The sequence below is a fragment of the Xyrauchen texanus genome, chromosome 29 (assembly GCF_025860055.1).
Source record: "Xyrauchen texanus isolate HMW12.3.18 chromosome 29, RBS_HiC_50CHRs, whole genome shotgun sequence".
NCBI classification, from domain to species: Eukaryota; Metazoa; Chordata; class Actinopteri; order Cypriniformes; family Catostomidae; genus Xyrauchen; species Xyrauchen texanus.
In genome coordinates this window covers 22757877-22785139 of record NC_068304.1, presented here as the reverse complement: position 1 = coordinate 22785139, position 27263 = coordinate 22757877, and the positions used below count along the sequence as shown (strand labels likewise).

Here is a 27263-nt window from a genome sequence, read left to right as displayed (position 1 = left end):
GGTTCAAGGTTTCTTTATTTTGAAAATGGGTGATTTCCTAGAGGGTTGCCTTTTTGAATGATCCATGGTCAATGACACTCATTTGTTGTGGCTGCAAGCTTTCAGCTTCAAACTAATACCACACCTATCACTGCACATATACACACGCTGTAGTAGCTCCAGACCTTCTTTTCTTTATCAAATCAAATCAAATCACTTTATTGTCACACTACTGTGTACACAAGTGCAACAGTAGGTGAAAGTCTTGTGTGCAGTTCCGAATAACATAGCAGTACCAATTACAATAAACAACATATTTACATAACAAATGTACACATACTTACACAACACAATATAGAATACACATACAATAAAAATAACTTTATTTGGAAGATAGATTTTTGGTGTACTTACTCATTAATGAAATCTTGTTCATTTCTAACAAAACTATTTATACATAGTGTAGCGTAAACAACAAAAGAAATGTGTAAAGAAAAAGCTTTTTACATTTTTTTTTTTTTTTACATATTCAGGAACACCAAAAATTCAATTTATATAAATAAAGACAAAATTCACATAGCATTGTATAATTTCATTCCAGATATAAAATAAATGCAAGGAAGGCTTTCAGGCTTTTCTAAACAAAGAGTAATTTATGTTAATATCGTCATATGCTTATGTTAAGTCTTTTGAGAGTGCACTTACTGGGATCAAATTTATGAATCAGCTATTTTTTTTATTATTTCTTTCACTTTATTAAAGTTGTTTATTATTTTCAGAGTCCCAGTTCAATGCTGACCTAGCGCAAAAAGAGACGAGCCGTAAAGCGACACGCAAGGTCGTAAAATAGGAAGTCAAGTCAATTTGTATAGCGCCTTTCACAACACACATCGTTTCAAAGCAGTTTTACAGAAGATCAGGCATTAACAGACGATAAAACTATAATGTCGATGAATCATCATTATGTAATTAGTTAAAATACGATCGTTAGTCGTGTTTAAAAATAAGTAATTTAATAATAATTGTATTAATAACCCCAGTGAGTAAGCTGAGAGCTGAAAGGAAGGAACCCTGATGTCCCGGATGTGCTTTTACAGCATTGCCGTGTTTTCATCGCGTACCAGACTGTACAATACAATCCGACTAATATCGTAATCATCCGTAAATTAAGTGAATTGTGCAGCGATTCAGCACATATATTATTCGTCAAACGATGGCAGTTGTACCTCCTAATCGACCATCTACCGGCTGGCCCCGTGGAGTAAACCAGTTCGGAAATAAATATATTAGCCCTCCCGCTAAGCCGCTCACCCTCGAAAGAACCATCAACCTGTGAGTAACACTTACTAATATAAAAATAAACAGGAAAACTAAGAGTGCATTCAGGTTTATTACTGTAACTAACGAGCATGGATTCCAGTGGTGCATTAAAGCCGAATCTCGATGTAATAGTAATAGTTTGGAAAATATGTGCGGATCACGACGCGCGGTTTTCACAGGGCTACAATACGCTGAACCTTATTTCAAGCAGAGCCCAAATCTACCGTACTCCTATTCACATTGGTCTGGATAAACTAGGCTTCGATCTGGGACACTCCATGTGCAAGTAATACTGGGATGTGTCTTGTATACTTGATGTGCAGAATGTCATGTCCTCCTGTTTACTTACTGTTGTATTGTTTACTTATTGTTGTATTGTTTAAGGCAGCTGAGCAGTCTTTTATATGCCCCAAGTTATTTAAAATAATCTTTAAATTTCATAGGTCAGTGAACCTACGTTTACGTTTCCCACACTTTTCATACTATTCCTTGCTACACACTTGATTGTATTTGTTGTGTTTTGTTACTTCTTATTGGCTCAAAAGGCTACTGCTGTTTACAAAGGCGAGGGAAGACCTAGTGAGCAAGATTGGAAAACTGTATCAACGAGAATTCATATATTTCATTGTGTATATGCAGTATATATTATACAATGTTCGCTTTCAGTATATCTTTAATATATGTTAGTGCTGCACGATTAATCATATCGCAATCGCGATGTCAGCCTGTGCGATTATATGACGGCAAATGCTGCGATTTTATTAAATAAGTGCATGTGTGGACGTGACAGCCCATTCTCTCTGAGAGCTGTTTGCCCATTTTCTACATCGCGAATAAAGATGACCAGTCAGTCTCAGTTTAGGGAGTGGCACATGTGGTCATGTCATGTGAGTTTCTGGTGTTCATGGAAATCAGGTGAAGATGGATGCAGAGCAGACCGACACTGAACTGGTGGCCAGAAAAAAATAACACAGAAACACAGATCACGGTTTGGCGATGTGTCTTTATTTCATCAATAATTAAAGTTAATATGATATGGGAGCGTGACATGTAAATAAGCACAAACTCCAAAACTGTCATTCTCGGTACGGTTTAACCAGCTTTAACCAGTCGTGGAAGAGACCAAATCTGACCGGGAGAGATATAAAGTGTTGCTGGGTGATGCGCACTCCACACGGAGACGCTCGTCTCTCACCCCCGCTGTCTGCAGCTTGCAACAAGATCATCATAAGATCAATCTTACGTGAAAAATAACATTAAAATGATAACGACAATAAAATGTGTGTGTGTATATATACACAACAACAGTTTTAGTGGTTTGATTGAGTGAACCACACTTTTATATCCAGTTTCCTTTTCAAAAGAGTTTATATAAAGTACATGTTACATCCTGATTAAATGTCCCTGTTTGTTTGGACAATCTTATTTTCATGAAAATTTGTATGTTCTTATTTATTGTTCCATTTTATTTAGGTGTAATATTGAGAAAATAACAAGTTTGCAGTAATGCAAAGATATTACATTTTGTAAAAATATTTTAATTTGAAAACACTGCATTTATAGTTGTTGTTGTTGCTAGTTTGTATGTTTGAGTTGAGAAATACACATTTCAGTATTATCAGAAATCTGTGCATTTTCCTTGATAACCAAGCAAGTTGACTCATGATACCATTTACATTTTACATTTATGCATTTGGCAGACGCTTTTATCCAAAGCGACTTACAGAGCACTTATTACAGGGACAATCCCCCTGGAGCAACCTGGAGTTAAGTGCCTTGCTCAAGGACGCAATGGTGGTGGCTGTGGGGCTCGAACCAGTGTCCTTCTGATTATCAGATTACCAGTTATGTGCATAGTTATGTGCTTAGACCACTACACCACCCCATTTGTTTATTATAACGCAATTGCATATCGGAATATTAACCTCAATAATCGCAATATAACTTTTTTCCCAAATCGTGCAGCCCTAATATATGTTAATAAAAATAGTGTCCCATTTTTGAGAGATTTGTCATGCATGTGGGCAGGGCCCTGCCGAATTGAAGAGAGCCCTTGAGATGGATGTGAACTCTTCACTTGATCTTTTATCTTGTATTTCCACAAAAGCAGAAAAAGGGGATTGTTAACAATGAAACGGTTATTTGACAATAATTTAAGATTAAATTGTGTTATTCTATAATTACTGTGTATAATAATAAATATTGTATTGTGTAATAATACATATTGTAGTGTAATATTACAGATTGTATGAATAAAAAACAAATTAATCAATCCTCAATCTAAATTTTTTGCTTCAGAACAATATTGTGTAATCTCATGCTTTGAAATTGTAATTATTTACAAAAACAGTACAAAGCTTTTGTGATATTTTGTTTCGTCACCCTATGGATGGCTTTAAAACCACTGAGCAATGGACTGTCTCCCTAACATTGTGTTTAAATTAAATAGCTTGTATTATTGTTGTATCCCTCTCTCATTCATCCCTGTATAATCGCTGGAGATGGCGGAAGACTTGACTACAGTAGTAACATGAGCCAGCAAAGACTCACACATGTTCGATTAATGCACATACACACAGCTTTTATTGACAATTTGGATTTTGAAAATCTCAAAGACATTTATTAGCAACACCTCTGAGTGCAAGGCCACATTTGGGGTCTTCAAGGATACTTCTTAATAGCTTAATATTTTAAAATATGGATTAATTTTAATAATTATTTTGTCTGAACAATTATATAGTGTTTTATGGTTATTTCTCATTCACAATGTCATGACAATATTTTTGAACGTGGTAGAATGCAAATGCATAGGCTGACTTATTTAATGACTTAATTACTGGTGACATGATTCCATTGCGTTTTGTATGTGTGTGTGTGTGTGTGTACAGTAATAGACATGAGGGGTGTAGCAGTGGTAAACAATAAAGTTTAGAATATGAAGCTTCACGTTACTCTTCAACATTATGATGGATTCCCCCCCCCCCCCCACCCCCGCAGATACCCACTAACAAATTACACATTCGGCACCAAGGAGCCGCTATATGAGAAGGACAGCTCAGTGGCCGCACGCTTCCAGCGGATGCGGGAGGAGTTTGAGAAGTCTGGGATGCGGCGGACAGTGGAGGGGGTTCTGATCGTGCACGAGCATAGACTCCCTCACGTACTACTGCTGCAGCTGGGAACCACCTTCTTCAAACTGTATGTTAACAGTGGCTGTTTCCACTCTTTTTATGTCATTCACCTTATTTTTCATTGTAAATAAAATATCAACCATGAATGTGGACTTCTTCCGATAGAAGCCACATCCTGTTATTTCAGCTATACAAAAATACTAATTTATGCTGCTTCATGTTGTAGTCTGGCAAAATATGCCATCGAATTGTTACCATTCATTTTCATAAATGCATTGGTTCGGAGCACATATAGTTTTACTTTTTATCGCGTTTTGCCATTGTTTCATCACACACTATTGCATAGGCAGACGACTGCTAGACAGAGGAAATATATGACAGATCAAGCTCTGAAACAGATAGTCCTCTGCTTATTTGTCACAGCTACCAGCCAATTTTACACAACCAGGAGTGAGAGGGAGAAAAGGGGTAGAAAGCAGCTGGGATGTGAAAGTCTGTGTGCACATCTATTGTTTCTTCAACTTTCATTGCACCAAAACTGCATCTTGGAAAACATCATCTTGTCAGTAAACATTCTCTCTTTCTTAGCGGTGTATAGTAAACAGACAAGCAGATCTCGCATTCATCCTGGCTTATGAAAAATCACCTTTTGGAAGTAAATAAATGCATCATCAGAGGTTATGCAGATACATACATTATAAATGGATATGCTCTCAGTTAAGAAGCAGATTGTTATTATCTTCTCTTCAATAAAACACTGCAACAACAAGTTAATGTATCTACTTTTTTTTTTTTTTTTTTACTATATATGCTGACATTAGAAAACAATCCTACATTAGCATATTCTGCTGTACATCCTGTGGTTGTGTGATTGTTTATAAGTGCATATCACAAAATTCTAGAATTTTTATCCTTCAAGTTATTTACTTTGTGGCTAATGACTGCTTTAAACTCTGTCGCACTTGCCTGAAATGCAACCGCTTGCTTGCTTCACCATTGCAATACAAGGCGGGTACGTGAACATAAATATGCCCTTCTGATAAATACACATTTCAATTGACTTCACCTCCAATCGTATTCTTTTTGTTTGTTCATTTTGTTTCATTAGGTTTAGATTAGGTTTTGTTTGTTCATTGTGCATTTGTTGAAAAAGTATTGTCTTATGTTAACTACTACTGTTGTAAGTGGGATGACAGTTGACATTGTGTTTACAGCCCCGGTGGTGAATTGAACCCCGGAGAAGATGAGGTGGAAGGATTGAAGCGACTGATGACAGAGGTATTGTTGCTTGATTCAGTATGCAAAATTGTGTTGATAGTTACTTAAAGTGGCATTTACAGGACTTTTTTTACTACAATATGTTAACATCAATCTAATGGGTTGTGTGAAGTACTCCTAAATTTCAGTCACCCTAGTTGTCATTAGAACATTCAAGATACATTTTAGAGTTGAGATAAATCATCATAATATTTTGTATAATGACTTGCCGTATTATGTACATAAACCAGCTGGGAAAGATTTCAGTTACAATGCAGAATAATTCCTAAATCCGTTGTTAGATTTTGGGGCGACAAGATGGAGTGAAACAGGACTGGGTCATTGATGACTGCATTGGAAACTGGTGGAGACCGAACTTTGAACCACCTCAGGTACATAATCTAGCCTGTACTTTCTGCTTCAGACATACACATACTAGAGCTGAACACTAATACTATATTTCCTTGTTTATTTTCTAGCACACTAAATCTATAGAGTGAAATGTATTTTATTTTTATTATTATAGTTGGATTGAGATTAATTTTACAATAAACAATCAAAATAATTTTCAGCATGTCTCATTTCTTTCCACAGTATCCCTACATACCAGCACACACCACTAAGCCTAAGGAACATAAGAAACTATTTCTAGTACAGCTGCAGGAGAAAGGTAGGGCAAAATATGTTATAAACCCAGTGCACTGTTTTTAAAGCGATTTATACTATTTAATTTGTGTGTTGTGTGTCTTTAGCATTGTTTGCTGTGCCAAAGAACTATAAGCTGGTGGCCGCCCCCTTGTTTGAGCTTTATGACAATGCTCCTGGTTATGGCCCTATTATATCCAGTCTTCCACAATTACTGAGCAGGTGAGACATTATTATTTTGTGCAATTAAATGCTATTTTCACTGTATTGTACTTGCCATTCAACAAAATGAGTGCACCCCACAATAAGGCATGTTTTCTATCAAATTTGTATCTCTTTGATGGATGAGTCATGTACTTGGACACTGATTGCAGCAATTATGGGGCTCTATTTTCATCAGCATGCAAATCGCTAAGCGCAATGACCGTGTGCAACCTCTTCTTACATTTTCGTAAGAGTGCTAATTCTAATCAAATTTTCATGCCAGTGTAAAGCACAAGCGGCCGTGGGTGGGAGTGTTTACACTATTGTGGGTGTATGCGCACAAACTTTGGGTGTATTGTATTGTATGGTAATGAAGTGGCACAAACCGCAATTTGCTATTTTCCTGAGAAATTGTTTGTTGCACTAAGACTAACACAATTTTTTAAACCACATCTAAGCTCAAAGTTTAAACTATGTTCCTGCATTTTCATTTTAGAGTTTCCACCAGCAGATGGTAATAAATTTCATGTCCAAACTCTGAAAATGTAGTGGAACATCATATTATCTCCCTGACAACCAGAGTTATAACCATCTTATATGAAACAAAAATGTATGACATATGTGTTAATCTATCTATAGGTCATGGTTTATTTTTCATTTATTAATATCATGTTTAAATTTACTATTGTATTAAGTCATGGCAAAATGGGCCAGTGGAAGTTAGAGGATGTTTGGAATTGGTGTAATTGTCATGTAATGTTTTTTTTTTACCACTTCGTTATTTTGATTATATTTTTGTATTCTTTTGAAGTATACTTTCAATTTAGAAATAGTTTTGGTTTAATTCTTTAATGTTTCAATAAATTAATTACATTTTTCAAAATCGACCAGTAGAAATAAAGTGCATGCCATTATAATCACTGTTAATTCTAGCCATGATTTGTGTCTCCGTAGATGAAAATGATTAATAATATTTACATTGTCTAATTTAACAGAGCCTACATCCAAATTCTTTCGAGAATCACATTTTCCACTTCTATAAAAGGAGTGTGTCACTGTCATAGAAATATGCCCGACAATCAACAAAGTCACAGTTAATGCTCAAAAGAACGTAATTCGTTCTAATTCATCAGTCCATTTACATTTCCAACTTCTTCTGAATGTGCTGTCTTGGTTTATATCGCTGGTGCTTGATGGAATGGACTATATAATAGGATACAGATGGTGGAATAATATCGGGAGTAAACCTCAGAATTAAATTGCAGTCAATCTAGCCCATTTGCATGTTGCGCATACATTTTCATCAAACCTAATTGCACCAAGATTTAATGAATGCTTGCACAAAAATACTTCATGGCCATGCCCACTGACTTTGCGCTTATGACGTATGGCATAGCGCTGCACTTAACGCTAGCGCTCTTAAAATAGGGTCCATTATGTTTGTTATTCTGGGGTCACGATTATACATCCTGATCGTGATTATTTAGTCTAACTCCGATTTTATCCTGAAGAGCACATGAAGATTAACTGCTTCTGAAGCATTCTGATATGTGCGTCGTCTGCGGTGGTTCCTGTTAAACATTTGGAAAATTATAAACAAGGATTTTGATCATGAGTGCAAAGCCTTTTCATGTAATATTCTTGGTCATTGCGGGTTCATGCACAGTGTTAATGACATGCAAAGACACAGAGAAGGAGATAGCCCCTTGCTCTATTCCTTTGGAGATGAAGAAACATATTTTTAAATGCACCCAGAATCGCAAATGTCTTAAAACAATGGCTTGTGAGTTTAATCGTAGAGCTTTAAAGGGGTCATGACATGGGTTTTTTTATTGTATTATTATGTTCCCTTAGGTGCAATTATAGTATTAATATTTTTTTTTTTTAAGAAAAACTTTTAAAATCTAGTGATTTATGACCTTTTCCCACCCTGTTTCTCATCCTCTGATTCAAACAGTCTGTTTTGGGGGCGTTTTCCATTTAAGACTTCAGTGTTAACGCCCACTGTTATGATTGGCTAACGTCAGTGCCTATGTATCAATTATTGACGCTCCCAGCCAGAACAATATGCAAGTAAACTAAGTAAAAACACTGTGATTATTCATAATGAATGAAATTGCGCTTTAAAAAGTAGTTTAAAGTTTAAAATAGATTACTTACAGTTTACGTCGTCGTTGTTCCCAGAATAGTCGGCACGGACTTATCTTTGAGCAACAGTTTTCTGGCAAAGCCAGCATCATATTGAGATTTGTTCTCAAAACAGTCATCCTTAAAATGTACAGAACAAACGCTTAAGTTAACACTGCCGTGACTGGGACGTCCGCAAAAAATAAACTGCATCCATTTTTCCCTGACGTCTGGATCTTTCGGCAGCTTATTCAGAGGTTTTGTTTGACCACAGCCAGGAACAGCACATCTGTGTGGCATCGTAATTTTCCTGTGCACAAGTAGTCTCTGTCAGAGCTCGCTGTCCATCGACTGAACACTTGTGAGGCGCACGGCGATACTGAAATGAGCGTAGTTGTCTTGGCGCTTAAAGCGTAGTTATCTTGTGCTGGAGGCGGTCATATGCAAACGCTGGTACGTCACTTCTAACCGTCACGTCACTTCTAACCATGAATCCAGAACGAGCTGTATTTTGAGCTTGATTAAATAAATGATTCGTTTAGAATGGGGAGGACGTCTTAAAATATTAAACTTGCAGGACGTTTTAATGATACAAAGACCTCTTATATACCAAAAGATCAAGGCAAATTTGGTTTCTCATGTCATGACCCCTTTAATATAAAGTGTGATAGTGAAGAATTTAGGACAGAAATATTTTACTATTACATAATATAAAATACAAAATATTCAGGTTGGCTGGGTTTCAAAAAACAATTGTGTAAATGTAAAGTTGACCAAAAAGAGACATTAAAAGTATTTGGAAATATTTCAAAATGTAAAATATAATTGTTCATCTCATTCTACCTGTGTGCAAAATAAATAATCGACTTAATCCCAATTATTTGTGTGACGATTAATCGTCAGCCCAATTTCACAATCATCTACCAAGCCAGAAACAATCAAAGTCTATATATGACTTTTTTTTTGTGTCATTAGTGAAATAGATCACGCTTATCTGTTAGTATTGCTGTAGATATAGATACAATTTCTTTTGTCCAAAAATAAATAATAAAAGAAAAAAACACCATAATTTTCATGGGACGTACTAAAGATTATCATTTCACTGCAATTCAAGTTCCAACTTCTCATAACAGAATATAAAGTTGTTGTATTTTTGGCTGTTGTGATTACTGGTTAGCCAGAGTTCAACCTACTTTCCCTTCACAGGTTTAATTTCATCTACAACTGAGAGGCATAGGGTTATGTTATGACCATGGGCTGTCTCTGTGAGTGCAGTCTGACTGGAAAAGGAGGGTCAACAGATGAAGTGAAGCTGATCGTGTGATTGGGAGGTCCACTGAATTTTACCAAACCTCTCACTTCCAGACCTTATTTCTTCAATTGCTCTCTTTTTTGTCTCCTCTACAGATGCATTGCAAGTCTGTTGTTTTCACTGAGTAACTTCATTTTTATGTTTGATTAGTAAATGAATGCAATGTTTTATTTAAACATGTTTTTTTTAAACCTTATATATTTGTCAGTTATTTTTATAATAAATGTTTCTCTTGGAGATTATGTATGTTTCCTTGGTTTAATTTAAAGTCTATATTATTGATATTGTATTGTTGCATTTTTGTAATTAGCTAACTTAAATGTTATATGGCGGCTCATGCTAAAAGACATTGTTTTGGTGAATTTGAATAGAAAATTGTTTCTTTGTGTGGAAAAAATCTCTCTTGTGTGCATCTTCTGTTAAATTAAATCATGACGCATTGCATGAATTGGTTGCTTTGCTTTAAAACTGGAAATTACACTTTGCCATTCCGGTTTGTTACCATAGTTTTGATGTAATTTGTTTGCTATTTACAGCTGATATTTATGGCCCATCTGAAATCTGTTTTAGTGATTGATAAATTCTCTTGTTAAAATTGTGTGATAACACATCTAGTTTAGTTATGGGAAGAGTTAACCCAGAAGCCACTTCACTTGCTGTAGCCTGTATATTTATTTTGTGTGTGTGTGTGTATATATATTCCCAGTTAGTGGGTAGTTAGAAGAGAGTATTGAAGAGAAAACTCTGCATTGTCCAGATAATAGTGAAAATCATGGACTGGCTCAACGCAAGCATCAGCTCAAATTCTGCATTTGCATCCTCACCAACAGCACTATTGACTCGAGAAAGATGTACCTGCAATGAGTGTACATCGCTACAACAGTGTCATCAAGTGAAAGATCACTGACAGGATAATACTGGAAAAGAGCCGCAGGTGGTTAAAGTTGACTGGCCTCTGGATCCCTTTGCTTTTGCCCTACCAGTGTTATACACTAGAGGACTTAAAGGCAAGACTGGATTGCTAAGGTGCCAGAGGACAATGGAGACACCATTGTTCTGCTCGAGATCATGTTGGGGTTTGTCATCCCATATTCAGTCGTGCTAGCATGTTATCTCTGGTTGCACAAAGGGCTGAGGCTAACAGCAGAGTTCAAAGGGTTACAAGAAGAGACTTGTAATCAGCATTGTTGTGGCTTTCTTTATTTTTTTGGACTCCTGTGCAAAAAAAATCAATGTGTTGGATATTATGACTAACATCACTGAAAAGTCAAATCCATATTTGTATAATCAGCTGAAGTCCTTCCGTAGAGTATCTGGTGATACCAGTAAGGCGCTAGATAAACTGTTGTTTGAATCCTTTTCTCTATGCTAACTCTTCAAGAAATGTCAAAATAGAAAGAAATGATTGAGATGTTCCTTTCACAATGTCTAATCTGAGAATGGTTTCCATTTAACTTTATGCCCTACCAAAAACTAATTGGTTTATTGTCCTCGTGTTGGTAGATAAAATATACTGGTAATGGCAGTCCCTCTCCATATAGGAATAATGTATTTGCCTTCATTAATGTATAACTAACCAATATTCTAAATAATCAATTGTGATCAGGTAAGATTAACCTACCAAAAACATTATTTTATAAAGGAACAGTTTGTATTAAGATTGGTATTGAACCTCAGAGACCCAAGCACTGGCATTGATAATATTATTTTTTTCATACATGAAAGTGTTTTTAGAAATCCACTGATTATTTATAATGCTTAAAACAAATGTAGCAATTCTGTTACACTTAGGTATAAAGTGTTAAATAAAGTGAAACTACAGTATACAGTTTTTAATCCCCATCCATTAATTGGCTGTATCAGTCCACTCTCTCCGCTCAATCAACAGCTGGTGTGTGATGAGTGTTCTGGCACTGTTCTGCATAACACATCGCCTCATTTTTGCTTATCGCGGCCCTTTAGGCACGACCGGACGCTCTGTTCTCCCGCTGGCAAGTCCGTCCCTGATCGGCGCCAAAGTGCGTCGGTCCACTGGGAAAATGCCAGATTGCCAGCCCAGTCCTAAGCCACACGATAAAATGCGAAGGTTTCATCAGTCGCGGAGGCGAGTCACTATGCCACCACACGGTCTTAAGGGGGTCGCACACCGAACGAGAAGCGCAGCGCCATGTCTTTAAAAATTCGAACACATTATTCTCTATGAGTGTACACACACCGGCGGCGCCATTCGGCGTCTGTCCGCGGCGCCTAGCTACGGCTCAGGACCTTGTTCAAAACCCTGCCGCGCCACAGAGCGCCATTTACATAGTTGTATATTAAATTTACATTTATTTGTCTCAAATCGTCGTTAATGTACATACTGACTTCACCCTGTGCTGCAATATACATTTAGTTTAACATTCCTAATTTATAAGCTTGAATAAAGTCATATTGGAAATACAACGGATAACGTTACAACAAAATAACAGACTTAACAACGTGATAGACACTTTTACTTGATTAACGTTCAAACATCAGCTATTATTCAATTAACATAAAAAATAAATAATACATCAAGTTAAAACTCACCCATCGTGCAGCTCTTCTAGACTTCTACCAGGAGTTGATTCAAACTCCAAAACAGCAACAAACAATATGTTTAATTACTTGTATAAATAACTGCATTAATACATAAGAAAATACATAACTTCAGACAATGTCTTCCTCTGTTGTAGCAACAGTACATATGTACAGAATAGAAACACTGCATATACTTTTGTGATTTTTAGGTCTCTGTATTTGAAAGTTAATTTTATATAACCTTATTGTTGAGAAGATGATTTGAGTGAAACTTTTTATAAAACCTTGGTTAAACCTTGTTAACATGTGGCTTTTCTTCACAGATGTAGGAGGAGTCAATTTAGCAATTGTTCCCCTCAAACATCAGTAGCTCAGAAGATTCAGCAGTGTTTGATCATGATGGAGCTCATCTTAGGCTTTAATTTAACATCTGATGTGGAAAACAGCTTCAACAACACTTTAGTCCATTCAGGCCCCATGACTCCTGCTGTAGTTCTGGGTCTGTGCTGTTTTGTGGGTTTGCCCAGCAATATTGCAGTGATCATCAGCATTGCTCGTGAGTGGAACAGAAATTTAAGCTTCACCTTTAAACTAATACTAAACCTTGCTGTCTCTGATGCCTTGACTCTTTTTTTGGCTCCTTTTGTAATGTATGGAATACTCTTTGGGTGGACTCTGGGCCTTTGGTCTTGCAGGATTCTGTACTTTTTGGGTCACTGGAGTTTGTATGTTGGTGTCCTGACAGTCACTGCAATGAGTTTGCATCGCTATCACAACATCATCAAGTCAAAGATCACTAACAGGATGATACTGCAACGACTGGAAGAGAACCGCAGGTGGATACAGCTGATTGCCATTTGGGTTGTAGCCTTTGTTTTTTCCTTACCTGTTTTCTTTACTCAAGTACTTAAAGACACAAATGGATTGCTAAGGTGCCAGCGATCAATAGAGCCACAGTCTGTTCTGTTGACTGTTCTACTCCTTGAGATACTGTTGGCATTTGTCCTCCCTTTTTCAATTATGGTGACATGTTATCTCTGGCTGCACAAAGGGCTGAGCCAAATAGCCAAGAGTTCAAGAGCAAGTAGGTGTTTAAGAGATCAGATGTTCCGAAACAAGGGGAAAAAGTTAGGGGTTACAAAATGAGACTTGTGATCAGCATTGTTGTGACATTCTTTCTTTTCTGGACTCCAGTGCACATCATCAATGTGATTGATATTGTTACTACTCTGACCAGAACATCTCATCCAAGTGTTTATGATCAACTGAAATCCTTCCGTAGAGTTATTGGTGATACAAGTAAGACACTGACTTTGATAAACTGCTGTCTGAATCCCATTCTCTATGTTGTCTTTTCAGAAAATGTCATTAAATGTCATAAGTAGATAGTAACATCTTATTGTTTCTTCTGCCATTTTAATTTCAAATACTAATTTGTCTTAAGATTTGACAACTTATCCGGTACCCTGTCATAGAGAACACACGTTGGGGAAACACATTTGAGGTCAATTTGAATGCTTCAACTAACTGCACAGTAATAAAGAGCTCCTTGAATACAATTCTAAAATCTGTTAAAAATTATTAAAGGAATAGTTCATACACTCTTAAAACGGATGTGTTAAAAACAACACAACCTGTGTTATATCTTAACACACCTGTGTGTCTAGTTAAGGACAACACATTTTGTGTTACTTTTAACACAACCAGTGTGTTATTGTTCTTAACACAGGGAGTGTGTTAAAATATTTAACACACTAATGTGTCGTAAATCACACAATTTGTGTCATAGATGTGCTATTTTTGACCAGTTAAAATGAACACAAAACAAAAAAAGCATTTAAAAAAAACTATTTATTAAAAACTTAACTGCTACATTTTCACAAAACAAGCACCACTCACATTTTGTTCACACAATGTAAAGAGCAGCACATTCAGAAAACATTCGTCAGTAATATAGATAAACTGGAAGTATGACCTCTTTAATGTCAATGTCATGTTAGGGAAAATCATTTATACATGTACATCTAAACAGATGCAGAAAATCACACCGCTCACAAATCAATATAATTGAGAAGTCACTTCATTCTTATTCATATTAGTTCTGCTGCTAACGAGTACTGAATATAATTCTATATACCAACTTACAAAATTAGACTGAACAAAAAATACTTAATATAAAAAATAAATAATACTAGAAGCTTTAAATTGTAGTAAATGAGACTTAATAATTTGACTGTACTTATCAATCAGTAAAGACAACATTCAACATTTCACAAAGTCAACATTCACATGTCATTTGATTTTCATAAAGACATTTTTAAACAATTTTATATCTTGGATTTACAAAAATGTTTTCTTTGTAGGAAATCATGTGAAGAGGTTTTACATCAGCAGCATTGCTCAAATTCGATATCAAAGTCTCATCTCAATAAATCCACTGTGGGAAATTGGGTCATAGAAATGTTCCTGGATGAAAGGGGGAGGAATTATAAATAAATAGTTGTCTATTTCTGGTCTGAATAGTGCTCCTTGCAAAAAACAGTGTCAATGGGCCAGATGGCATGGTGATTTTTTTTTACATTATTTTGTTTTAATTGTGTTTAAATATGAAATCAGGATTACAGTGTACGCAACACAAAAGTTTGACGTGTAATACTGTAGGAAAATGCTGAAGCATTATATGGTGAAATTGTTATTGCTAACCATACAAAAATGACAATTCTCTCATTATTTAATCACCCTCATGCCATCCCATATGTGTATGACTTTCTTTCATCTGCTTAACTCAAATGAAGATTAATAGAAGAATTTGTCAGCTCTTTTGTTCCATATAATGCAAGTTAATGGGTGCCAAAATGTTGAAGCTCCAAAAATCACATAAGTCAATATTAAAGTAATCTGTAGTACTCCAGTGGTTAAATCAATGTATCTAGAAGTGATTTGATAGGTTTGGGAGAGGAAAAAATCTATATTTAATTAAATATTTGCTAAAAAATCTCCCAGATCAGTAAATCTCCACTTTCAACTGCCGATTTATTTTGGCCAATATTTGGCCGATATGTGCTTGTTTTAACCTCTTATTTGAACCTTTTATTTGAAAGATAAAATGTAACACAAATAATTAAGATAGACAAAATGTCTCAACAAATACATTTATACCAATCTGCACTTGCACTCTTAGAAAGAATGTGTCAAAAATGACACAACCTGTGTTAAATTTTGACACATTCATGGGTGAGCTCCAGGACCACTAGTTTTGTGTTCATTTTAACTCATTCACTGTGTAAATGATTTTAACACAGTAATGTGTCAGGAAAGATAAAGATCAGAAAGTCATTTTAACACAGTATGTGTTGTCTCTGGCTACACAAAATGTGCATGAAAATGCACCTACAGTAAAACCCTATAGAAAAAAGTGGCATTTTTGGCCTAATATCAGTTATATAAAATAATGACCAATGACAACCATTAATGAGTTCAAAACATTTATTGTCATGAAAAATATCAATTACATTCATAGAACTCAGACTAATGATACTGTTTCAATTTGCAGTAAAAAATATGTCCAGCATAGGACAGTTTCACAAATTCATAAGGCAGATAACAATTATATCATGTCAATACTTTGTATCTGGGATTGATGTAGATCTGATCATCTAAAAAACTTGTCTGAATATCAAGGGGTCGGCAATCTGACAGATCAGTAGGAATTTGTACAAGCCTGTACTCCTCCATCTTTTCCACAACGAATGAGTAAAAGTGATCATCAAAATATTTGACCTTAACAGTCCTTAAAAAAGCTAACAACATGTTTTGGTCCACCTTTGGGAACCTTACCAGGGATGGCATGTCAATGAAACGGGGGTACTGTTGGCAAATGTCACCAACTGTTGGTGACTGCATACTGATCCAGTTCCTACGATGATTGAATGTCTTTTCCATTGCGGTTCTGATGGAGGCGATGTTTTCAGATGATGGCTTCATTCTCTTGATGACAGTCAACCATTCATTTATGTCTTCATCGATAGATGATGTTACTGAGGCTCCCGCTGACACACTGCTCAGAGCTTTACGTTTTCTCAGATAGCATCGCTGTCCCTCTTCAAGATGCCGCCTCATATTTCGAAGCTTCATTTTGATGAATCCTTTATGGGACACAGGGTCATATGGATGCTCCTACAAACACATTTTATTGAAAGTTTGTAAACAACACACTTTTGCCAATAAAATACACATTTCAGCAGAACTATGAGCTCAATTATGCTAGATTAAATTTTAATACTTACATATCCTTCATTCTCTCCAGCAAGGCTGAGACTTAGAGAGGGGAACACTGCAATCAAAGATTTCGCTAAATTCAACTTGTCAGCAGTACAGGGGTATCTGTTTGAGACAAAAACATGATACACATGCAAGAAATTACTATAAAAAGTTACAATTTAATAACACGCAGTTAAATAATGTGTAGCCTACTACTTTTTTCATCAATTTAGAGCTGAATAACTTTATACAAACTACATATTATTTATTTTAAGTCATGAAAAACATCCATAGTCAAATATTATGTCTGAATTAAGTAAACGAGAAAGAAAGGATTCTTTAATGAATTCATCTAATTATAATTGTTGGGTGATGGTGCTAAATGCACATGATCGTTCTCTTAAAAGTGCTTGGACAGGAGAGTTCAAGATACTCACAATTATACAATACATACAAAAATATATAATGCACACTTATTTGATGTGAGTTTTTTTTATTATGGTTAGTTTAATGATTATGAACACAAAGATTACCATGGAAAATCAAATCTATATTTATTGCATTAAAGGAGTAGGTCACTTAGCATCAGGGTGTTTATTAATATAACTTATTAATATAAAAGTCATATACACCTAGAATGACTTGAGGGAGAGTAAATCATGGGCTAATTTTCATTTTAAAGTGAACTACTCCTTTAATATAAGCTACCATCAGTACTAAAGCGGGCATGGGGATAATTACAAACTAAAGTCACTATGACTGTTATCTATTTCTAAAGTAAGTAATAAATGTATGTGTAAAAAGTTCTGCTATGGGATTCGTCAGTCTCCAAATTCCTTGCATCTCTTCGTTCACTCCATGCTTTTACTGCACTCAACCGCCATGCACTATATAGGGTTTGGATTTGAGGATCAGTAAACAAGTGAGCGATTTCAGACACAGCAACATTCGACACCGAGAGTTGATTCCTGTGCTTGAGTCAACCCTGACTCTGGGGCATTTCAGGGTCATCACTTAATATAATGTTACAAATATTTTTTTCCCTAACATTCACTTAAGACATAACAGATAATGTTTGCATGAATACTCGCCAATAGATATTTTGAAATAATGTAATTCTGTGTATGTGTATATATTGGGATGGTGCATTGTCTGAGGCGTATTTGTGCACGCATCAGATATGTCAATCAGCTAAATAAGATTGTTTTGTTTACATCAGCATGAACCAAAATTCACTCCCCAAAAAATCATTACTTGGCAATGCTAAACAAAAGATGGTGATGCTATGATGTATCAATATCCCCCCCCCACCTTTATGCTACATGTCACTTTACATAGTAATGATTAGAATCTGTCCTTAAAACATAAACTTACAATCCACTTTTTGCAACAAGATCACTGACGCTGATAGTGATGATCTTTTTTCTTTCCCTTGTAGATAGCATGCCTGTGCGATGATATTCAGCCATTATATCAGATGCCTTCTTGGTCAGTAAGGACTATAATGGTGGAGAGTCTTCCATCTAATCAAATTAACAGATCAAAAGTTGTTAAGAGTTTTTGATTTAGTAGGAATAAATGATTTAGTGAGAGTTTTACTGCAGTGCTTACCTGAATGTTTTCAAACGGAGGCTGAATGGGGATGACTTGTAAGGTGACCACAGTGGCAACATGAACTTGAAATTTGTCATATTCTTGCACAGTTGTGGTGATGTCACAATCAATGTAGTCATTGAAGTCTTTGTTCAATTTCAGAAACCATTCTAACTGAACAGGATGGGGGAATTCTGAATAACAGTTTTCCAAAAGTTGTGAATCATCACAGATGTGAAAAATCTTTTTGTATGTTTCTGTATTGTCTTTACAAACAAGTACAGCTTTGGTCCGTTGTCCAGTGACTAAAGACCCAGGAGTCACTGGCCCAGGATCATCTTCAGATGGGTCCATTTGCTGTGTAATAAAAAAAATATATACATTTAGACATAATACAGCATAATACATATTTTATTTACTGATTTTTACAACATTTACACATAGAATTATCTGATACCATAGCTAAATTCATTTCTCATCACAATTTAAGTTAGTTAATAAGCCTGCAGCAACACATTCATACACCAGCATCCTTACAAATCTGAACTACCTTTTCTCGGATCCATTTTTTTCCTTTCTTTTTTCTAACACAATATCAAGGCCATATAAGCTATATTTTGGGCCAGGCGTAGGCTACATGGAGCTGTTCTGACAGTTGAGAGAGGCCGTGAGCCCCAGCACAAGCAATCATTTGAATTTTCGCGGCATTATAATTTTGTAGAATTATTTTGCAATACATTTAAGTTAACATTTAGACTAAGTTACCAGCCTGCAGCTAAAATGGCGCCAAAACATTTCCACATAGCAGTTAACGTCTATTTTCATATCGAATGCAAATAGCTACACTTAACCAATACCAAGTAAACAACAATTACACTGTTTTATTTTGTCATTACTGGTACAATTTCACTTTTCATTGGCGACGTCTAAAGCTAATACTGAGAAAATAAGGGCGAAAATCACGGTCCCATGTTAACCTAATCTTGCATGGTTTAACTTTGTTTGCAAAATAATCCAGACATTTTAATAGAAATTCCTCAGAAAACTACTTATTCTAACATTTTTATTATGTGTGCTTTGTGTAACATATTGACTATGGACAGTTAACGTTATTGCCAATTAACATTTTTGTCCGCAAAGTTTTGCAAATACCTGACCGTGCCTTGCCCTTAAAGGGTAACTAAACACCTGCTCAGAGCAGTGTTGCCAACTATTTTCAATGGAAAGTAGCTAAAGCCTGCTCGAAAAGTAGCTAAATGTCGCCAGATGATGTCATGCGTCATTAGCATATTAATGACGTCATCGCGTCGTATTTGCATTCTGCCTAATTTGTCGGTACTGTAGCCTACTTCAGTTTATCATAACGGTTATCTCCCCTAAACCGTGCTCATACTGTTTTTATATAAGTATATAGCTGAATGTCCAGTAAAACGGTTCTGAATTACATATTTTCTGTTAGACAACGGAACGGAACGGAACTTAGCTAACGTTACATGTTTATGAGTTTGAAGAAGGTTTATTGTTGTGTTTGGATAAGTAAAATGTATAGAGTCTGTAAATATACGATCTGAAGTCGGAGAGTTCAGAAACCGAACCGGAATGAACTGATTAGTAGTGAATATAAGCGCATGCCAAGAAAAAACGGTCAAATTAAATGTTTTGAATAAAAACAAAGGAGAAGGCAGCTGCTATGTGATCACTGATTGGTTCCTGCTAACACAGCGTGCACATGCGCAGCTCATTCATGTCTATGTCCGCTGGCGTGCAGTCAAAGGAATGTGCTGCTCCTCTCAGCCGCTCACTGAACAGAGCAGACGTAGCGGGGAAGTAAGACCTCACGCTTGCAGTACTGGCGATATTTGGAATTTGGAAAGTTGCTAGGGTTTGTCCAAAAAGTCGCTAGATTTGTCGCTAGTCGCTTTTTTGAAAAAATGTCGCTAAAGGGGTCTGAAAAGTCGCTAAAAATAGCGACAAAGTCGCTAAGTTGGCAACAATGGGGGCACCTGAGACTCATAGTGACGGATTAATTGACAGCTGCTGTCAGACTCTATATTATTATTATTCCTCACACGGTTGCATGTACATGAATCTGCCGTGGTGAGCTGGAACCTGCTTACGTCTGCTGTCACCGCTTACGTCACGAAGTACCGCAACAGCCAATAGGAAAATTCAACTGCAGTAGCCACCGTTCAACCTGAAGAGGGCAGCACTCAGACGTTTTTACACCATATATTGTAGAATTAAAACACTTTATACACAAATGTCAAAAAAATTACTTGAATCAATGACTAGTACTAATAAAGCCCCATGCTTACAGATCATTAACTAAAAAAAGTTGGTTTAGGGTTTAGTTACCCTTTAACACTTCGCTTAGAAACCAAACTAAACCTAGTATACACATATATCAGCAGCAGAAAATGAAGTTTTCGCACATAAATACAAGTAAAAATGACTTCAAGTAGAACTTACCTTAAGAATCTTATTAGCAGTCACCCAACGATTTGTCTTCTCCGTCTCTCGTCGCAGAAAGGTGGTTTTTAGGCGAGGGGAATTCTCTCGTCAATTTCAAAATGGCAACCGATTAAAAAAAAAAAGTTACTTGCCTTTCAGATCGTTAAAATAGGGCCCAGAGTGTGTAAATCTAATCAGTAAAGATCATTCTACACATGTTGTGTAGGATGTTGTGAACAAATACACAGGTTGAGTTAATTTTAAAACGACACATTACTATGTGTAACACATCTGAATTCTTCCAACACATTTTTATCTAATATTGACACAACATGTGTAATCTAGAGTGCTACACATAATTTGTGTCATTTTTCTACACATTTCTTCTAAGAGTGTGTACACTTAAATTAAAAATGTATAATGTAAAAACATATTGGATATCAAGGTGATGCGACCGTCACATTTTCTGCGCTCGCTGCCTGGGACCTGACCATGCAGAAGCTGCTCTCACTCGAGGCGGATGCCCCGAATGTGACTCCCTGGGCCTCACCGAGCTGCGCGCTCGCTTTGCCGCCTTCGCTGCGAACGAGCCTGCTACCACCGTGCTGCCATCCCCTCTGTTCGAGCTGCGCAAGAAAAAGCGCCGCTCACGGAGGCCGCCAGAGCACGCGGACTTCAGTGACGTCACGCCGGGCCAGTCCCCGCGTGCTTCACCACCACCCGAGGAATCCCTGCCGCCAGTTCATTTCACGCAGGCAGACCAGCACCCCTCCGGAGCGGTGGGTCTCGTCTCGTTCGGTGCGTCAGGGGACGACGGTGAAAAGGATGACAGCCTTTCCATTGACGCTGCATCCGACGACTGTCCGGGCTCGGCCTTCGACCCCGCGCCGTCGACATTAGCGGACACGAGCAGGGACACCAGCATGGACTCAGAGATCGTCCGCATCCTGTCCAAAGCCGTGGAAGACCTCGGGCTCGACTGGTCTTCTCCGGAAGAACCCGCCCGCAGCCGGCTGGACGAGTGGTTCCTGCAAGGGCGCCGGCAGGCCCCTCGACAGAGACCCTCCCCTTTCTTCCCGAAGTTCACGACGAACTCACAAAGTCGTGGAAAGCCCCGCACTCTGCTCGCCTGAAGCCTTCTTTCTCTTCCTCGCTCTCCTCGGTGGGCGGCGCGAGAGAAAGAGGCTATGAGGGAACCCCGTCCCTCGAGGAGGCTATGGCCAACCATCTGTGCCCACCCTCCACCGCTGGATGGAAAGCCAAAGCTTCTCATCCCTCGAAACCCTGCCGATCTACCTCAGCTCTCGCCGGTTGCGCATACGCCGCCGCCGGCCAAGCTGCGTCAGCGCTTCATTCCATGGCTGTGCTGCAAGTCTATCAGGCTAAACTTCTCCGCACCATGGACAAGTCTGGACCTGAACCTGAGGCTTTCAAGGACCTGCACAGCGCCACTGATGTAGCCCTGCCAGCCACAAAGGCCACCGCCCAATCCATCGGCCAGGCCATGGCTAACCTGACTGTCCTTGAGCGCCATCTGTGGCTGACGCTAACAGAAATGAAGGACGCGGATAAGGCGCCATTCCTCGACGCGCCTATCGCTGCAAGCAGCCTGTTCGGACCGGCGGTAAGAGTTCGCTGAACGCTTCACTGAAGCCCAGAAGAATTCGCAGGCTATGCATCACTTCCTGCCCAAGCGCTACAGCTCGTCACAGAGCCGCCAGAGACCGCCTCAGCTGCAGCAGCGAGCCAGGGCGGCGCCTCCCGTCTCCCAGCCCAGACCTGAAATGGACGCTCGACGCCTCTCGCGTTCCGCTAACCGAAAGCAGCCGCCTGAGCGACGGGGACCTCGGCCCAAGATTGTGCTGAACCCGGAGCCTCGTAAGTCTTCCTAGCCATAGGAAGAAAAAGAGAGAGTGCGTGTCTCGCAAAAGCCAGACCACTCTCTCCAAATCATGCAAAACGTGTAAAAAATTACCCTGTCCCCTTACAGGCGGCTGGAAATGTCTGTACAGCAGTCAATGGGCCAGTCACAGAACTTTCTCACCTGCAATCAAACGCCGTTTTAACGGCAACACACAGAAATCACAAAAAGAGTCATTTTCTGCCTGTGTCACTAAGGGGTCACGTGTCCACACTAAAGTGCGCATTCCCACATATCAATACTGTCCAAACAGTGCCGAATACTTCCCCAGCTCAAGCTGGACGCCCCATAAATGTGGATCGTGTGCCTATTGTCATGTATGCACCACTACACACAAGCACTGTTCCCACAGTTATAAACACTTCCCCAGTAAATGCGGGAAATACTATAAAGGTAGCGCGCGTGCCTGCTGTCATGCATGCACCCCTACACACAAACACTGTATGCATGCCCAAAAACCCCCCGCCGCGAGTGGGAGGCTTTATGAAAATGGCGCGCGTGCCTACTACGGTATATGCACCCCCACCCATAAGCGCTGCCCATACAGTTTCAAACAGTTCTCTGGCTCATGCCGCGAGCATCACAGATGCGACGCGCCAGCCAAGAAACTCCCCGCTAAGAACGGGAAGCTTTATGAAAGTGGCGCGCGTGCCTATTACAATGTATGCACCCCCACCCGTAAACACTGTCTATACAGTTTCAAACATTTCTCCAGCTCATGCTGCGGGCATTACGGAGATAGCGCGCGTGCCTGTAATCTCACACGCACCCCTGCACTCGGCACTCAACAAAGCTGCTCAGCGCGCTCCCGCGCCTCTGAGAGCTGTAAGCTCATTGTTAGCACAAGGCAATTCGCCGGCAGGGCCCATACCTCACTGTGACACGCCCCCAGCCAGCATTCAGCCCATATCTGTGCGAGCAAAAGCCTGGGAAAAAATCCCCGACATGCCGAAATGGGTTTTGAACATAATAAAACACGGTTACTCGCTTCAATTCGCTCGCAGACCACCCCGCTTTTCAGCGGTGGTCGAGACGAAAGTGAGGAAAGATGTTTCACATGTTCTACGCACCGAGGTGCTCAAACTGATAGAGAAGGGCACTATAGAAACTGTTCCTCCCTCTATGAGCGAGGCAGGTTTTTACAGGCGCTACTTTCTCGTCCCGAAAAAGGACGGTGGCCTCTGCCCCATCCTAGATCTCAGACATCTGAACAAAGCTTTAATGATTCGCTCGTTCAGAATGTTAACGACCAAACATATCCTCGCGCAAGTTCGCTCCGGGGGATTGGTTTCTATCAGTGGATTTGAAAGACGCTTACTTTCACATTCCGATAGCGCCTCATCACAGGCCATTTCTGAGATTCGCTTTTGAGGGACAGTCATACCAGTACACAGTACTACTATTCGGCCTATCATTGGCCCCCCGTACATTCACGAAATGTATGGATGCAGCACTTTCCCCCCTGAGACAGCGGGGAGTGCGAATACTGAACTACCTCGACGATTGGCTAATTCTAGCACAATCAGAGAGTCAGTTAACAACGCACAGATCTTGGATTATCAGCCATCTAGAATGCCTGGGTCTGAGAATCAATTTTGCAAAGAGCGTGCTATCCCCCAGCCAGAATATCTCTTTTCTGGGAATAGTGCTAGACTCAATGCAGATGACGGCGCGCCTCTCATCAGAGCGTGCGCGCGCTCGCTATTCGGCGCCTTGCAACATCATTCAGAGTGGGCGCGCGCGCCCCCGTCAAACGATTTCAAAGGATGCTCGGTCTCATGGCCTCGGCATCAGCTGTACTCCAGCTAGGATTGTTGCACATGCGTCCTCTCCAACACTGGCTCAAGAGCCGTGTCCCCACTCACGCGTGGCGCTCGGGCCACTTTTTAATCAGATTGAATCACGGCTGTATAAAAGCCCTGACGCCCTGGAAGGCCGTCGACTGGTATCAAACCGGCGTGAGTCTGGGCGTGAACACACAGAGAAAAATGATCACGACAGATGCCTCCAAAATAGGATGGGGGGCCCTTTACGAGGGCAGGCCTGTCTCTGGTTTTTGGTCAAACCCGGAAAAGCTCCTACATATAAACTGTCTGGAAATGTAAGCGGTCGCCTTGGCTCTCAGAGCCCTGCTTCCGTACCTGAAAAACGAACACGTCCTGGTCCGAACGGACAACATGATGGTAGTATCGTATATAAATCGCCAGGGTGGACTCAGGTCGAGCTCCCTGCACTCTATGGCCAGGGAACTCATCTTATGGTCACAGCACAACCTGCGCTCACTGAGAGCAGCGCATGTGCCAGGCGTCCTGAACCAGGGAGCGGACATGCTGTCCAGAGACAAAGTTCTCCCAGGAGAATGGTCTCTCCACCCCCTGACGGTTCAGTGGTTATGGCAGACCTTTGGCGAGGCAGAGGTCGACCTCTTCGCCTCCAGGGAAAATGCGCACTGCCCTCTTTTCTTCTCAAAGAGCACGGACGCGCTCGCCCAAGTCTGGCCGAGCCGCCCCTTGTATGCTTTTCCCCCGATCGCGATGCTACCTCAGGTCATCAGTCGGATCAGGGAGGTGAAATGTGCAGTGCTCCTGGTAGCCCCACTCTGGAAGAACCAGACGTGGTTTACAGAACTAATGCAGATGATGCAATCTGCCCCATGGCCGATTCCGTTGAGGCTGGACCTCCTCAGGCAGGCCAACGGGATGATTCTTCATCCCCGCCCCGATCTGTGGGCCCTTCATGCATGGCCCCTCAACGGGTTCCAGAGAACCTCCCCAGTGGAGTGTTGAGAACCATCACTGAGGCGCGAGTGCCCTCTACGAGGCGCTTATATGCCCAAAAATGGAAAGTGTTCAGTGACTGGTGTGATACCAAGAGCTTGAACCCCAAATCGTGCGAGATACCAAGTATACTCGCCTTTTTGCAAGAGCTGCTGGAGGCGGGCCGCACACCCTCCACGCTCAAAGTCTATGTGGCTGCCATAGCGGCGTCACACAATCCTGATAAAGAACGCTCATTAGGGAAAAACGACCTAATCATTCGTTTCCTAAGAGGCGCTAGGAGGATGAACCCTCCTCGCCCCCCCTCAGTACCGATCTGGGACCTGGCCACGGTCCTGGACGCACTCAAGAGTGCCCCGTTCAAACCTCTCCGAACCGTGCACCTTAAACAGCTCTCGCTCAAAACTGCGCTCTTGCTGGCACTCGCCTCAGTCAAGAGAGTGGGCGACCTGCACGCGCTGTCATCAAGCGCCTCTTGCTTGGAATTTGGACCTAACGACTGCAGAGTTGTCCTTAGGCCAAAGCACGGGTATATTCCTAAAGTGCTCTCCACACCCTTCAGAGTACAGGTGATATCTCTGGCAGCGCTATCGTCTCCAGCAGATGAAAGCGACGCTAATTTACTCTGCCCGGTCAGGGCACTCAGAGTATACTTGGAACGTTCTGCCTCGTTCAGACAGACGGAACAATTATTCGTATGCTTTGGCGGCCGCACTAAAGGTCTCGCAGTTTCAAAGCAAAGAATTTCACGCTGGATAGTAGATGCTATAGCGCTGGCTTATGAAGCCAAGGGCCTTCAATGCCCCTTAGGCGTCAGAGCTCACTCTACGAGGAGCATGGCCTCCTCGTGGGCGTGGTCGAGTGGGATACCCATTGAGGATATTTGTGCGGCGGCAGGCTGGGCCTCGCCTTCGACATTTATCAGGTTTTATAACCTATAACCTAGTTTTTTTTTACGTTGAGATTATTGTGTGGTGCTTTCATCTCTTGTAGAGACATATAACGATTCAGAGAGGTGACTCATTACCTGAGCTGCAGGATTGTCATGATAAAATGGGCCTAGGGGTGAATTGGTCATTTGTTGTATACATTTTTATTGTTTCTTTTAAAACGATGCTGAATTTTCTCTCTTTTTTAGTTTTTTGACATGTTTTATTTTACATAAAGAAAAATGCATGCTGCACATGTTCTTGTGAAATAAAGTATATTTTATATAAAATACCCATAAGTTTCAAGCATTATTTTTTACCATCATGATCAGGAAGTAACTCTCATAATACAATGAAACGGATAACTATATACAATTATATTACACAAGATCAATGTTTTAAAATGCTTATTGTACTGTACCTTAATGTATCATTATAACATACGTATAAAGTATGACGTTTCGTGTGTAATAAAAGCATGCCCTTTCGTGTCTAATAAAAGCAAACTACGCTCCAAAACGTTAGGTGGCGCTACTCGGTTTAGAACGTAAGCTCCGCCCCTCACTTCCGATTCTGGTGCTGGAGTTAGAACGTAAGCTCAGCCCCTCACTTCCGGTTCTGGCGCTGGGGTTCTGAAACTGGTGGTGCTGCGGGTCTGCAGCTGGATACTATTGCAATCGATAGCATGTTCATTAGACTGCTTCCTCTTTAAGACCGAGTCTAATAGACTCCTGATGCGCCATATTTTCTCCCAACTATTTCCATAACTACGTCCATTTAAGACATAAACTGTGTTTA

The 27263-nt window shown here is 39.7% G+C and overlaps 1 protein-coding gene across 2 annotated transcripts; it reads left to right on the top strand.

The window, feature by feature from the left end:
* Positions 1-875: 875 nt before the first annotated feature.
* Positions 876-14012, top strand: LOC127622926 (cleavage and polyadenylation specificity factor subunit 5). 2 transcript variants are annotated; one of them, XM_052097107.1, is made up of 7 exons: positions 876-1311; positions 4297-4497; positions 5645-5708; positions 5990-6079; positions 6282-6357; positions 6440-6554; positions 7033-8426. In XM_052097107.1, exons 1-7 carry the CDS (start codon positions 1193-1195, stop codon positions 7052-7054), a joined length of 687 nt encoding a protein of 228 aa, XP_051953067.1. In that variant the 5' UTR covers positions 876-1192; the 3' UTR covers positions 7055-8426. The 2 variants fall into 2 exon arrangements, with proteins under 2 accessions (XP_051953067.1, XP_051953066.1); XM_052097106.1 differs by lacking the exon at positions 7033-8426 and adding an exon at positions 9870-14012 and having other exon boundaries at positions 879-1311.
* The last annotated feature ends 13251 nt before the right edge of the window (positions 14013-27263 follow it).

Excerpts from the sequence above, each read along its gene's own strand:
- LOC127622926 (XM_052097106.1), top strand. The coding sequence starts at position 1,193 with ATGGCAGTTGTACCTCCTAATCGACCATCTACCGGCTGGCCCCGTGGA. Across the intron at positions 1,312-4,296 it reads CTCGAAAGAACCATCAACCT|ATACCCACTAACAAATTACA; the intron begins GTGAGTAACACT and ends CCACCCCCGCAG. Across the intron at positions 4,498-5,644 it reads GGAACCACCTTCTTCAAACT|CCCCGGTGGTGAATTGAACC; the intron begins GTATGTTAACAG and ends TTGTGTTTACAG.